Here is a 13,576-nt window from a genome sequence, read left to right as displayed (position 1 = left end):
AGGTTAAATTGTCCTTGGGAATTTATTGGAGAGAAAGTGACCCAACATGAGATCAAGTGTCAATTCCATTGACAGGTCTACATGGCAGATGTGTGTACTGATCTCCTACAGTGGTATGAGAACTGAACTGGTAACTTCTATTTATGCTTTGTGAGCAACTCCCTTATTTTCACTCCTGGTTCCATATGAATATTATGTTAAGACAGAAGCACTAATTGTCAAATATATTAACCTCAACATGGAAAGAATATTTATCTAAATTGACCTTCTTGGCATGACTGAACCTGTGCATTGTAATAACAGCTAATGTATTTTTTAATTTCTGTAATGTGTTCTAAGTCACATCATAGTAATGCTTTATTTGCATTAACCCACTTAATCCTCACAACATCCATATGAGGCAGGTTCTATTATCCTCACACATAGTAGATGAGTAAAGCAAATGTTAAACTCCTGGTATAAAGTCATATAGCTAAATATACATATATATGGCAGAGATGGGATTTGAAGCCAGATAGACGTTCTAGAACCCACATCCTTAACTACTTATTTTGATACAGTCCATAAAGGAGATACTTGTAGGAAACTAAATATGCTGGTGCACAGTAAGCTGACAGGAAATAATTACAATCGTGAATGTAAATATGCCATTCCAAGGATATTTTGAAAGGTAACTTGCAGAGTACTATCTAGTAATAAATGGCTATGAGACCTTAATGAAGTACACTGCAGTGAAACCTTAAGAAATGGGCAACTCTTTTTGAGCAAGGGTTTTGGAAAATTAATGAAATGACTCTGTAAATCACTATGCAACCATTGTCACGTCATCTGAATACATGAACTCAGAGATCAGCAAGTGAGACACAGGGGATCCTAGAAGAGGTTTGAGAATGACTGGGGAGACAAAATTGACAAGGCACAGTGACTAATGGTGGATACACTGAGATAAAATGTATTGTCAGAGATAGTACTAAGGTTTCTGGCTTGAGCACCTGGGTGATGATGAAAGCACTCGGAGTCTTGGAACACAGGCGGAGCTGCAGATGAGGCAGGGAAGGTACTTGCATTTTTGGGAGTTGCAAGGTACTTGCAAGTTGACAACTTTGAGATGTCTGGGAGTCTTCCGCATGGAGATGTCCAGTTAAATATGTGTTTAAGTTTCAAGATATAAATATGGACTAAGTACATCAATCATGGAGGTATCAACATACAAATAGGAATAAAATGCTAATGAATAAGCAGGATGCACTGAAATAGTGTCCTCAGTGAGAAAAAAAGAAGTCATAAGACAAAAACAATGAAAGAAAATGGCCAGGAACGTGAGAGAAATATTAGTTGAGAAAATAATAAAAGCAAGATTTATTTTGTCATTTTTTCTGAAATGTATTAGTACTTTATAGAAGTTTGGTGTTGTTGCTAACAATTTTTATATGCAACACAAAGTACGGTTCATATGTCTGATCAACCATGAAGCCAAATCTAGATATCAGTTTAGTGGCCACCGCATAAACCTTTCTGGCCAGGTTCTTATAAATCTCATGAAAGTATAGAAAGCATGGCTACATCCTATTTTTTCAGCTTTCTCTTTGAAGATGGTGTTAATAGTGGCATTATTGAAAGCCTATGGTATGTCTTCAGTTCTTCTTTCTTTAAGAAAAGTGTACCTTTGTCTGGAAGAGACTAAACAGAAAAGGAAGCCATTGTTTAGAATATAGGGAGTACTTATCCTTTTTTCCCTTCAAATTATATTGAAAGTTTCTTAGTCTTTGTGATCTTAGAAAGGATCTATGAAAACCGTAGTCTGCTGCCACCACTGCCATCACCTATTACTTCAGGATGTCAGCAAAGATGACAATTCTTTTATAATTTTTTTGCCTCTTCACAACTCTTAAAGAGAAGTAGTAGCTTCTTTGAATCTAAGTGTTTTGATTTTGTGCTCTATCTTCACAGGACTTTATTAATTCATATATAAATACACTTACTTATTTATTTAATAAATATTTACCAAGAGTATGATGTTCCAGACATACACTAGAGCAGAGGACATGGAGACGGATGAAACAGGAGTAGCTGCTGTGCTCACAGAGAATGGTAGCATCCGTGACCAGGAGAGGACAGCCGTGTCATGATGTGTTTATATCTCATCAGCACGCATTTATATCGGTACCCTGGAAGATAAATGTGTTGCACAAAGTTCACAATGTTTTCATTTTTCATCCAGATGTATGAGGAGCAGCCTGCAGTAGCAGACGTTCTCCTAAACATTGTAAAAGCTCAGCCTTGGTGATGGTCCTCATGTCTTTTGCTCCCGATATGCCTTCAGCCTTGGCCTTTCCCCTCCAGTCGGGGAGATTTAGCTGGGTTATATTGCATAAACTGAAATGTCTTTTGCATTTTAATGTGCTATGCTCTAATCCTCTCCCCTGGTGAGGGAGTGATAGGAAAATAGGGCAACCCAGCCAAGGATTAGAGAGGATTGGTTTCCTTGGTTCCAAAACCGAGGTGAAGAATTACTACGAGGGAAACAGAGGACAACAAAAACAGAGGCAGCGAGCCGACTGTGGACAACTAGCGAATCTCAGAGTTTAAAAACCTGGTGAGATCAGACTGAAAAGAGAACAAGGATGAGTTCAGGATGGCTACAGAGCTATCTGTGTGAAAACAAGAGAATACTTAGAGCACGTGTTTGGGACAGCTGATGCATGGTGAATGCAACAGAGTGGCTTAAAGTACTAGGGACTCAGTGGGGAAAATGAACTTAGCTATGAATTTATGCTTCCTTTCCTAAGTGTTTTTTAAAGATTTGTATTTATTTATTTTTAGAGAGGAAGAGAGAGAAACATCAACACGTGATTGCCCCTTGTGTGCCCCCCACTGGGGACCTGGCCCACAACCCAGGCATATGTCCTGACTGGGAGTTGAACCAGTGACCCTTTGATTCACAGGCCAGTGCTCGATCCACTGAGCCACACCAGCCAGGGTGTTTTTCCTAAGTGCTTTTATATTAGTATTATATCACTGATAGTGTTGGCAAGACCATTCATTCACTGGTTCTGCAGCTATTGAGTTATGAAATGCATAAACACAGCTCATTCTGGTAGCTGGAAAGAGGAACATTGTTCTACGGTGGAGTTGAGAAGGGCCCTGAAGTATTGTATGATTGTGTAGTGAACCCCAGGAATAAACATATTCAGTAGATATAAATGGTGCTCTCTGTAGTCAGCTCATGAAGAGGTTCTGATGTTGTTGATGTTTTTTGTTACACAGCTTATTGTAGTTGCTCCCAATTTTTTGAAGTCTGCCATTTAGCCCTTTAAGAGAAAAGGAAGCAGTTTCTCTCTTGTCATTATACTTTGGTTCCTGGCAGACATTAACATCTAATGTGCTTCTTCCTATCCTTCAATATTTTAAGAACAACTGTTCATATGTCTACAACTGTTCATATGTTTAAACAACAAAGACGGTAACACATAAACTCAAACACACTGTATTTAATGATTCATTAAGAATTAGATAATAGTTGATTGTTCAAACATGTATAATGCATGCTTTTTATTTAAATGCATTTAGGGGGACACAATTTTTAAAATTATTTCAGTACACAAAAGTAGGAAAATTCAAGTAACATTTTAATATTAAATGTAAGTTAAGCCATAACAACTTTGATTTTATAAAGTTTCACAGTAGTATACATTTTACATTTTAACTTGTGATTGGCTTCATTTTGAACTACTCAGCTAGGTTAGTTAATTGGAATACTGATACAGTATATTTCCACTTAATAGTGCCCTTACTTTATAATTCAAGTTATGTTTAAAAATTCTAGAATGTGAATAGGGATTCTGTCCTCCCTACATTTTAGTAGTTTATATAGACACATTTAGGACAAGATTATCTTCATTAATTATAAGGATGAAAATAAGAGAAATAGAAGAGATCAAGAGAAAAATCAATCTTTTCTTTGTATATTGGAGTCAGATAAGGACACTGAGTTTATCTAAGAAAATGATTATAAAATCAGATTTTAAGAATATGGACATTGAAGACAACTGCTGCTTTTTAAAGTTAATTTCTTATACCCGAAATAGCTTAATCAACCAACCACCACTTGAGAAGTGTAACTCTCCCCTATCCACAAGTTGTGATTAGCCAGAAAAAAAAAGTGAGAAAGGATTTCATCATGTACATTTTTAACACTCCTGGTTGTAACTAGCAAAGTCATAATTATGTGGAAGGCAGACAGAGCAGCAATTTATTCAGATACAGGTAACAGAGCCCACAGGCATTTTTCTTTAAACTTAAGTCAACAAAAAAATTAAATTGAGATTTGAATTACTATAACTGAAATTTTTGTTTATATGAATTTAAGCTTTATTGCTACTTTATAAGTTATGCTCTATTATAATAGTTTTGGTGACAGTGTAAGATAAAAACAAAAATAAGATTGACTTGGAAAATAGAACATTTCATGGTATCATTGTTTCATTTTTTAATTCTCTCTGGTACACTCTGAAATGGGAGTTTTAAAGATTTGTGCAGGGCAGGGAGATGCGTCCCGCCTTCTGAAACCTGGACCTTCCCACCTCCTGGACCTTCACACAGGTCCATTCTTCCTTTGCCATGATTCTCTGCTTTCAAGTAAATACAAATTCCATTATTGCAAAAGGACACTTTTCCCCCATATCAAACTCATTTGGGGATATTTTTTCACTTGCGATTATGTCTTTACATTTGTAACCTACTGCCATTTTTAGTCAAACAGTATGTTTCCCCTGAAATATCAAAAATAAAGATAATTTTGTGTATTTTATGATAACTTTTAGTTTGAGAGCTGAAAAGATTTTTTAGGTTTATTGTGTGGGTAATATATAGTACATAAAGTGTACCTCTCTTGGAACAGTTAATAATTTTGGAAACTGAAACATCACAATAGTTTATTCTATCTCTATCCTCTTACCAATTCATCTAGCTTGAAATCTTGAGAATTAGTATGAGATTTCCCCAAAAGAAAAGCAACATTTAGTTAGGTTAAGTGTCAAGTTGCTAGCACACAGTGTGTAAAAGTCAATATGTACCAGGTGATATTCGTGACTCTCATCTGCACTGCTAGAAGGTTGTTGAACTCAATTACAGAGATGTGCAGAGCTCTATTTGATGTGTGACAAGGTGAGGAGACCACAATCAATTAAAAAGAACACATGTATATCCTATTTGGGGGCAACAGTTTTATAGTATCTCTTGTTCAGCTTCTGCTTTTTTCTCTGACTTTTCCTCGAACATAGGAGAACAAAGGTTCTAATAATTCCCCAGTTTCATTTGGAATTGTTTTGTCAGCAATATCTATTGGGAAGACATAAAATTGTTGTTTTACTTGTATGAAGCTTCAGGCAATTACATGCTGTATTTTTTGTTGTTGTTGTAGCAAAACCTTTTGAAAACGGACAGTATTTGGACATTTATGGAATTACCAGGGACCAAGCTGGAGAATACGAGTGCAGTGCAGAAAATGATGTGTCGTTCCCAGATGTGAAGAAAGTAAAAGTTGTCGTAAACTGTAAGTCCCGTCACCTTTTATCAGAATAATCTCAGAGAAAAAATAAACCACCTAAAAATGCTGTCTGAAATTTATGTTGCTGTTTTTAAGAGGTTGCCTATTGATAAAGATCACCTATTTACTATGAAAATGTATTTACTGTATTTTTCGGACCATAAGACACACCTAGGCTTTAGAGGAGGAAAATAGGAAGAAAAAATTTTGAAGCAAAAAAATGTGGTAAAATATTTACTAACATAAATAACATAATGTTTTGCCAATGTAAATGTAAACAGAACTCAGCAGCAGCATTAGCAACCATTATTCCTCCCAAATTTGGGGGGGTGCGTCTTACAGTCTGAAAAAATACCGTATGTTAAAATGTTGGTCAGGTTCTTTTACGTAACATCAATTATTTCAAATATCCCATCATAATTCAGTTTCATGTGCAGATGGAAGTGTCTCCGATATCATCCTAGTCTCACGCACTCTGAACTGTGATGTCCTCATTTCCAAAGCATCACAGACACTGGGTGTTTCCTTCATTCTCATAGGTTGCACTTGTAGTGTGTTTTGTCTCAGTATAAGTGTGAAACTCTAATCAAACCTGGTAGAAATGAGCTGCATTGGTTTGCACTTTAAAGAAACAACACACAGTACTATTCTTATTACTTAGGTTATTTAAATATATTTAGTTTGAAAAATACCGATCAAAATAAATTTTCTCATTAAACGCAATTAGTAGGAAGTCAGAACAGTAAGAGATCTGCAGAACTATGAATATCATCATGTTGCACCCTTTCCCTCAATGCATCCAAAACACTGATGCAAGACATTTTTTCATTAACTTCCTGTTTTGTATCTTATGATTTCAATAGCCACGACTGCAATGGTCTTTACTTTTCAAAAATGTCCCCAATAGTCTTTCTCTCAAAGTTTTTACATTCTTTAACTTATTCAAATAAAGTACTTTTGGGGTAATAGTATTTTACCAAGTGTTTATAAGCTATAGCTTTTGATTTTTTATTCCATTTATAATAATACATACATAGTATCACTCTATAGATCAGAAGAAATTGTCCCAACTATATTCCAAAATTCTAAAACAAATCAGTTTTTGTATATTAATATGAATCTTTCAGTTTCATGGGCCAAAGATAACTATCTAAATATCCTTTGAAGTTGAGTCTTCCAGGGCAAACCTCTGCCATCAACTGAGATTTGCCTGTGACTAACCTACACATTTGGGGTTGAACTATCTCTTTCAGACTGAGCAAATGCACCTAATTCAAGATCAAGAGGCAGGATACTCATAAAGTCTGCAGACAAACTTCAGGTTCACCCAAGAAGCTCATTAAAAATTAAAAAATTATGTGTAGCACATGAACCCTACTGAATCAAAATCCTTGGAGTATATGGACTGGTAATCTGCATTTATAATAAGTAGCTGTTGAGTCTCAGGACTCCTATTGCACAGGGCTATTACTCATCCTCCTGAACTGTCTGAAATTAGAGGTAACAAAAGAAAGTAGAGAATATGGTTATTTTATCACTAACCATGTATGAGTTCACTGATTTTATTGTCAAAGTTGTGAGAAGGAAGATAAGACATAGAACTACTAAGGAAGTGATGTTTTAGCAGTGAGCACAAAGAAGTGGAAAGGTAAAGCCTAGCTGTCAAATTAGAAAGGCGCCCAGACCAGCAATGCAGCCCACGCTGAATCCCAGACCCAGGACTGACGTCTCCAGTGGGAGGAAATGGAAAATCCAACTGCTGTAAGGATTCCCATGGGCCCCTACTCCCCGTACAATCCAGACTTCCTTTTGTATCCACACTTTCTTCCTTACCCTTTCTTATTCCTCTGACTTTAGTTGATTGTCACATTACTTAACCTGATTTTACTTTTTCCTGGACTAGTGGAGACTTCACACTAAGGAGGCAGACATTTGGAGAGAAACTGAATTGAAAGATTTAAATGACCAACCAATGAGTCACCATTTGGGGACGAGGGTGGAGAAGAGAATCCTTAGACATATCCAACAGGACAGAAACTAGAGAAAAATCATACCAAGAACTTTGAAAGATCTGCCTGTTTCACATGTGCTGGTGGGAGACAGAGGCAAAGGGCCAGGCAGGACTCACGGCAACAGAAGTAGCCAGCGCCCAGTCATGTTCCGGCAGCAGGGCCCCAAGCTCCAGTCCCTACAGGGTGAGACCTACATGCTCAGTGGGTTTGTGTCATAGCTGAGGCTCCCTGAGCTTAGAAAATTCGATTTTTTAAAAAATAATGGCAGCAAGCAGACCTGCCCTTTACCACGGAGGGAGAAATTATCTTTGTTATACTGGGCTGTAAACAAACCTGCCCTTTACTCCGCAGGGAGCACTACTTCTGTCTTCCAAGACTGCTCGCCATACACACATCCTTAAAAAGATAGTCGGGAACACAAGCTGTCTGTGTCTCTGCTCACAGACGTGCAGAAACACAGGAGACCCAGGGAGAATTGTTCTCCAGCACAGGATGGGAGCAGGGAAGTTTGAAAAGGCCTGCAAATGTTTCATCTGCAGAAAAGTGTGCTTCAGTGGCTTTTGTAGGGTAGGGCAGAAGACTTCGTTAATCAACTTTAACTTAAAAAGGGAAACAAAAAGGAAATCAAGGGAAAGTTTTTTTTTTAAGGTTAAGGAGGTTGCTATTTTTTAATCAGAGAACAGAAGACCTTTTTTTAACAACTAATTTCAATTAAAGTACAGTCCTAAGTACAAGCTGTGACACACATATAATATTAACACAGCTCTCACTAAAATATGGGCATGATAGAAGTTTTAATGATTCTGAACAGTTCTGTCTTCTCCTACTTCCCCAATTATACTAAGACAACCTACCTGTTCCTAAATGTGCCATGAAGAATTGTATTTCATACTAATTACTCCATTGCATTCAAATCTCTTGAATTAGTATTTCATGTAAGAGATGAGTTCTGTTTAGACTTCTGGTCAAGACCTAAGTGTCGCCTCTGTTTAAAATACTGATGTCACACATATACCAATGGCATCTAAGTCATGTCAGTGTGTGCGTGCATGCGGATACTGTTCTTAGTTAGGAGGAGGTTTGAGGAGCATTAATTTTGTCAATTTATAAGTCAAAATATGAGCATTACCATGGATTTTACTTAGCTGACTTCCCAAAGGAAATTAGCCAAACCCTTCTGAACAAACTTTATTTTCTCAAAGCTCAAAATTGAGCACAGTGGTCTATGTCACCAACAGAGAACCGCACATCCCCTGGCAATCTGGAGGTTCTCTGATGACAGAATCGAGCCAGTTCAAGGAGGCCCTCCACTTCATTGTTATTAATCATTATTAATTGTGCTTATAGAACTGCAGCAGCTTTGGAACTTATAACTTAAAGTGAAACTCTATCCTTTTTCCCAAGTGGTGTTCAAGAAAAAAATGTAATAAATGTTATAAGCTCTAATAGATTTAGTCATGTGGTAAGTTGATTTGAAAAAGAGATTTAGGTCTCCTGCAAGCTAGAAATGTTTAATGTTTGCTATTTACATAATACATGTCACATTTACTATGTATATGTATATGTATAAAACATGCACATGCAATTAAAATAACATCATATTTGCCACATACTTTATATGCATAGCACTATTATGTGAATTTCTATTCAATTTAATCAAACAGCTGTGTAGTGAAATGATTGGTATTACTAACTTATTTTATATAGATTGGACTAGTTGGTTGATTTAATAAATCAGTTAGTTTATTTTGAGTTGTTTACAGATTTTATAGGTGACTATTCTCTTTGTCTTTATCTGTATTTTTTATTAATTTATATACAAAATTATAAATACATAAACGTCTTTATATATGTATATACACACACACTTAAACTAAATGTGTAAATACATGTATATATATATATTTCATGCCAGATTGAAGAAAACTAAAAGAATAAAAAGGAATTATGACATTATTATAATCAGACCTTCAGAGACTCATGCATATACACATAACAGGAGAGGGGAAGTAACTGGACCAGGTGATTAGCTAAGCCAGAGAGAGCTAGTGGATTAGAGTTGGACAGACTCTCTGTATTATTTGCATTTGTATTTCATCCCTAGAAGCAGTCTAGAGAATACTAGTTTCATATTTTTTACTGTTAATTTTTTAAAAACCAGAAGAACGAATGATTTCCAGAAAACCTGTAGGTTCAGTTGAAATGGGAAAAATAGGAACCATGAAAGACTGATTAAGGAAGGAGAGACCAGAGTCTACAAAATCAGCAAAGTCAGCTTATTTGAAGCTAAATCTAGAATCTGGAAATTTTGGAAAGCATAGTGAACTAATCGAGCAGTGTAGATCTCTATAGGGAAGCAGAATCCCATCCAGTAGACATCAGGCAAGCCCTGAAAGACCTGGCCCACTAGGAGAAGGGGCAGGGTGCTGTGATCTTGGGACAGAGGCTGCTTTCCACCTTACTTATGTGTATTCTTCCGGTTACGAGGAACTGTTTTAGAAATGTGGGCCTTATAGTCAGAAATATCATATTTAAGCCCCTGGTCTATAATTTATTGAGCTTTGAGAACTTGGAGCACCACTTTACCTTTCTGAGTCTCAATTTTCCCATTCTGTACACTGAGGACAACCTTACATAAATTTTAGGTTTTGTGTAGGATTAAATGAGATGATGTATGTACAATACCTATAGTGTCTGACTTTCTGGAGGCAACTGAGTAAAATCAATCTCTCTCTCTCTCCCTGTATATATTTACTCTAGAATATGAGCTCTATGCAGTAAGGGATCTTTCTTTCTTTTGTATAATGACATTTTCTTGTCACATAGAACAACAGCTGGTCCATAGGAGTCACCCCCAAAATACTCATTGAATGAATTAATTATTAAAAAGGGCAGCATTCTTTACATAAATCATTCCACTAGACAGGACAGGAAGAGGATATTACATTTGCTCCACAATTTCATGTTTTTCTCCCAAAATAATATGTAAACGATATGTTGACTAATGTTCTTCTGATATCATTTTTTAAACCAAATTGTTCATGTGGATTCAACAAAGCTAACATAACATTTATATAGTGCTTTTACCCAAAGAGAGGGAGCGCTGATTCCATGTTTTTTATAGATTAAAAAAATTAATGTTCAGGAAGATTAAAACATTTAATAACCTCCTTGATTTTTAAGATCAAAACATACATGAATAATGGAAATTATTAATTAAGCAGAAAAACATATAGAGACAACCAGATTGAGAAAAATAGGTCTAGGCATTATTTTAGTTTTCGCTCATGACAGATTCATATGTTGATAGTTTTATTTAGTATGAGAATTATTTTGTGCACACAATTCCCAGTAAAATAAAATTGAGTAATTCTTCCTGTCATCACACAGAGAAGATATGTATGGGTGCAATGTGAACTAAGATTCCATACAATAAATCACAGGTGTATATGGGTGCATTATTTTGCATCTGACATGTATTTATTTATGCAAACATGCACTTCATCTCTCAATATAATTGGATCCAAACATGTAGCATAGAATGTACAACTTAGTATAACTTAGTACAATTGTATGAAAGCCTGAAAATAAGGGCCACCAGGGAGAAGAAGGAGAGGACAAGACTTCTCGGGAAATGCCCAGCTATCTTCAGATTTTCATAAAGTGTTCTCCAAAACCCTGGGCAAGTTATGGAGGCCTGTCAGACTTAAGGCTAGAAGAAGATGCAGATGACAAATAGAGATCCTTTAAATAAAGAGAAAATCTCTGCATTCAGAGTTGGAATGGGGCAAAGATACTATCATGAGACCAGAAGAAAATGGTTTTATATGAATTCCAATTATCACCTTAGTTTGTATTCCTGGCTTCATTTTATGCCCCCACTGTCACTTTCCATTTACCCTATCTTTCCGATCTGCTTATAATTTAGCCTATTCTCCTGTATTTTATATTTACTTACAAGCTAATTGACACTTCTTTAGAACAACTCAGGGCACAAATAATGCATATTGCTGTCTTCTAAAGAAAATACTACTGTGTACGCCATTTGTAGAGTAATAATGAAGCACTTCAGTAAATCTATATTTTATATGTGCATTTATTTACTTATTTACATATTTTTTAATCATGATATTATCAAGGTCTTATGGCCTGGGACCCTGGTCTTCAAGTACACCATCAAGGAAAGGAAAAGGCAAAAGAAATGCATAGTTATAATGTGGTGTGCACGTGCTTTGATAAACCAATAATGGGGTGCTATTCACACTATCAGAAAGGTACCAAGCACAGCCTTGGGGTATTGCGGAAAGCTTCAGGCCTTGAATCTGATGGTTTCTGAAGAACAAAATTTAATTTGACATATTTTTATTTTTTAAAGTGTTGGAGTGGGGAAAGGAAGGGCAGAATCCGAGAAAGAAGCAGCAGCATTTACTTAGCACCATAGAAATCAGGGAACAAAGCACTGCTTGGTCTGTTGGACCACACTCAGCTGCAGGAGACTGAAAAGGGAAGCGGAAAGAAAGGTGGCTGTAGAGGAAGGTGGGGCCAGACTAGATGGGGGTTCATGTGTATTCATAGGCAGACACAGATACATTGCTTCTCAATCCAAGTTTGAGATGATAGAATTATTCAGAGATGCATCTGAATATTAAGGAATGTATTTAAATAATTTTACTTTCTCTACTCACAGAGTATGCTGAAAGATTTCTGTTTTGTCATGACGAGGACACAGGAAAGGATTAAAGTGATAATATTAAGAATTAAGAACCATCAATCCAGCTAAAAGAAATATGAGGAGCTAAGAAATTTGAAGGAAAATCTCTATAGGTATTGAATATTAAATATTACAAACCTATGGGTAATTAATCAGAAAATATCATTTTTAATAAAACATTTTTTTCAAGAGAACAACATAAAATTATAAGAGTTAAAACTTTTTCACCTTGATACTTTGTGGTATAAAAAGTTCAGATTTAATTCTATGGTTCACATAATCCCTCAGCTGAAGTAAACCTATGTTACTAAACATGCAGTGAAGGAATACATGATTTCTTCTACTGAGGAAGACATAATTGGTCTGTTGTTTTAAATCTTAGACACATACTTCAATTAATGATAATGTGCCAGGGCTATTTTTACTTGAGTCTGCTAGCCAATTTAACTGAAATGTATTCTCCCATGCTTTGATCTGGATTTTGAGAGTAGTTTCAGAGTTAAAGGTCTTTGAATAATTTTTCACCCTTTTGTTCACGGAAAATTAAAATGCATCTGTAGTTACCTTATGTGCATATTTTCATTATTCCTCTTTTTTAAAAGTAGAACATGAAACAATATTCTTGCTTTAATATGTGATCAAAACTCTTTGCTATAGCCCTGACAGGTGTGGCTCACTGGGTTGGAGCTTCACCCAGTGCACACCAAAAGACCGTGGGCTCTATCCCTCATTAGGGCACATGGGAGAAGGCAGACAAGCCATCTCCCTCTCTCAAAGCAATGAAAAAAAAATGTCCTTGGATGAAAATAAAAGCAGTTTGCTAGATAAGTCTGTTTATTTTGTTTTGTTTATGATTCTTTCTAGGTTGGCATTTATCACTTAGAAAATATACATAAATTTATATAAGGTATATGTAATATATAAAAATTAATAATATAGTAGAGTCTGACCACTAACTGGCACTAAGAAAGCAATTTCCAACAGGGTGAAATGCTCTGGGCTAAAAATTATTTCATGCCAAATTTTTAAAAAAAGGGTAAAGTTAGGGAAGAACGAGTATATAGTTACCCACTTACATGCATGTTTCTCTGTTGGTGTACTTGTCTAGATTCACACTCTAGTAAGATGTCAAAGTGAATTTTGTAAGATGTCAAAGTTTTCAGACTGAAAACTTTAGGGTGGCTTCTTATGAATATATTCAAACTGATTGAGAGTTTAAACCTTGCACAAACATATAGTTCATAAACCTCTCTTTACTTAAGTCCAACTTTATCAGCATATTTCCTCAGTGAGTATGTATATTAA

The 13,576-nt window shown here is 35.9% G+C and overlaps 1 protein-coding gene across 2 annotated transcripts in view; it reads left to right on the top strand.

Moving 5' to 3' along the window:
• Positions 1–13,576, top strand: part of NEGR1 (neuronal growth regulator 1) — an 836,437-nt gene that overhangs the window by 532,662 nt on the left and 290,199 nt on the right. For both annotated transcript variants that reach the window (XM_053655407.1, XM_053655406.1), the window contains one exon: positions 5,423–5,554. In XM_053655407.1, the coding sequence (XP_053511382.1) occupies positions 5,423–5,554 (132 nt within the window). The remainder of the gene's footprint in view (positions 1–5,422; positions 5,555–13,576) is intronic.

Source organism: Artibeus jamaicensis, unplaced genomic scaffold, assembly GCF_021234435.1.
Source record: "Artibeus jamaicensis isolate MK-2021 breed Jamaican fruit bat unplaced genomic scaffold, CSHL_Jam_final scaffold_1019, whole genome shotgun sequence".
NCBI lineage: Eukaryota > Metazoa > Chordata > Mammalia > Chiroptera > Phyllostomidae > Artibeus > Artibeus jamaicensis.
The sequence above is the reverse complement of the archived record's forward strand: the minus strand, read 5'-3'. Positions and strand labels throughout refer to the sequence as shown.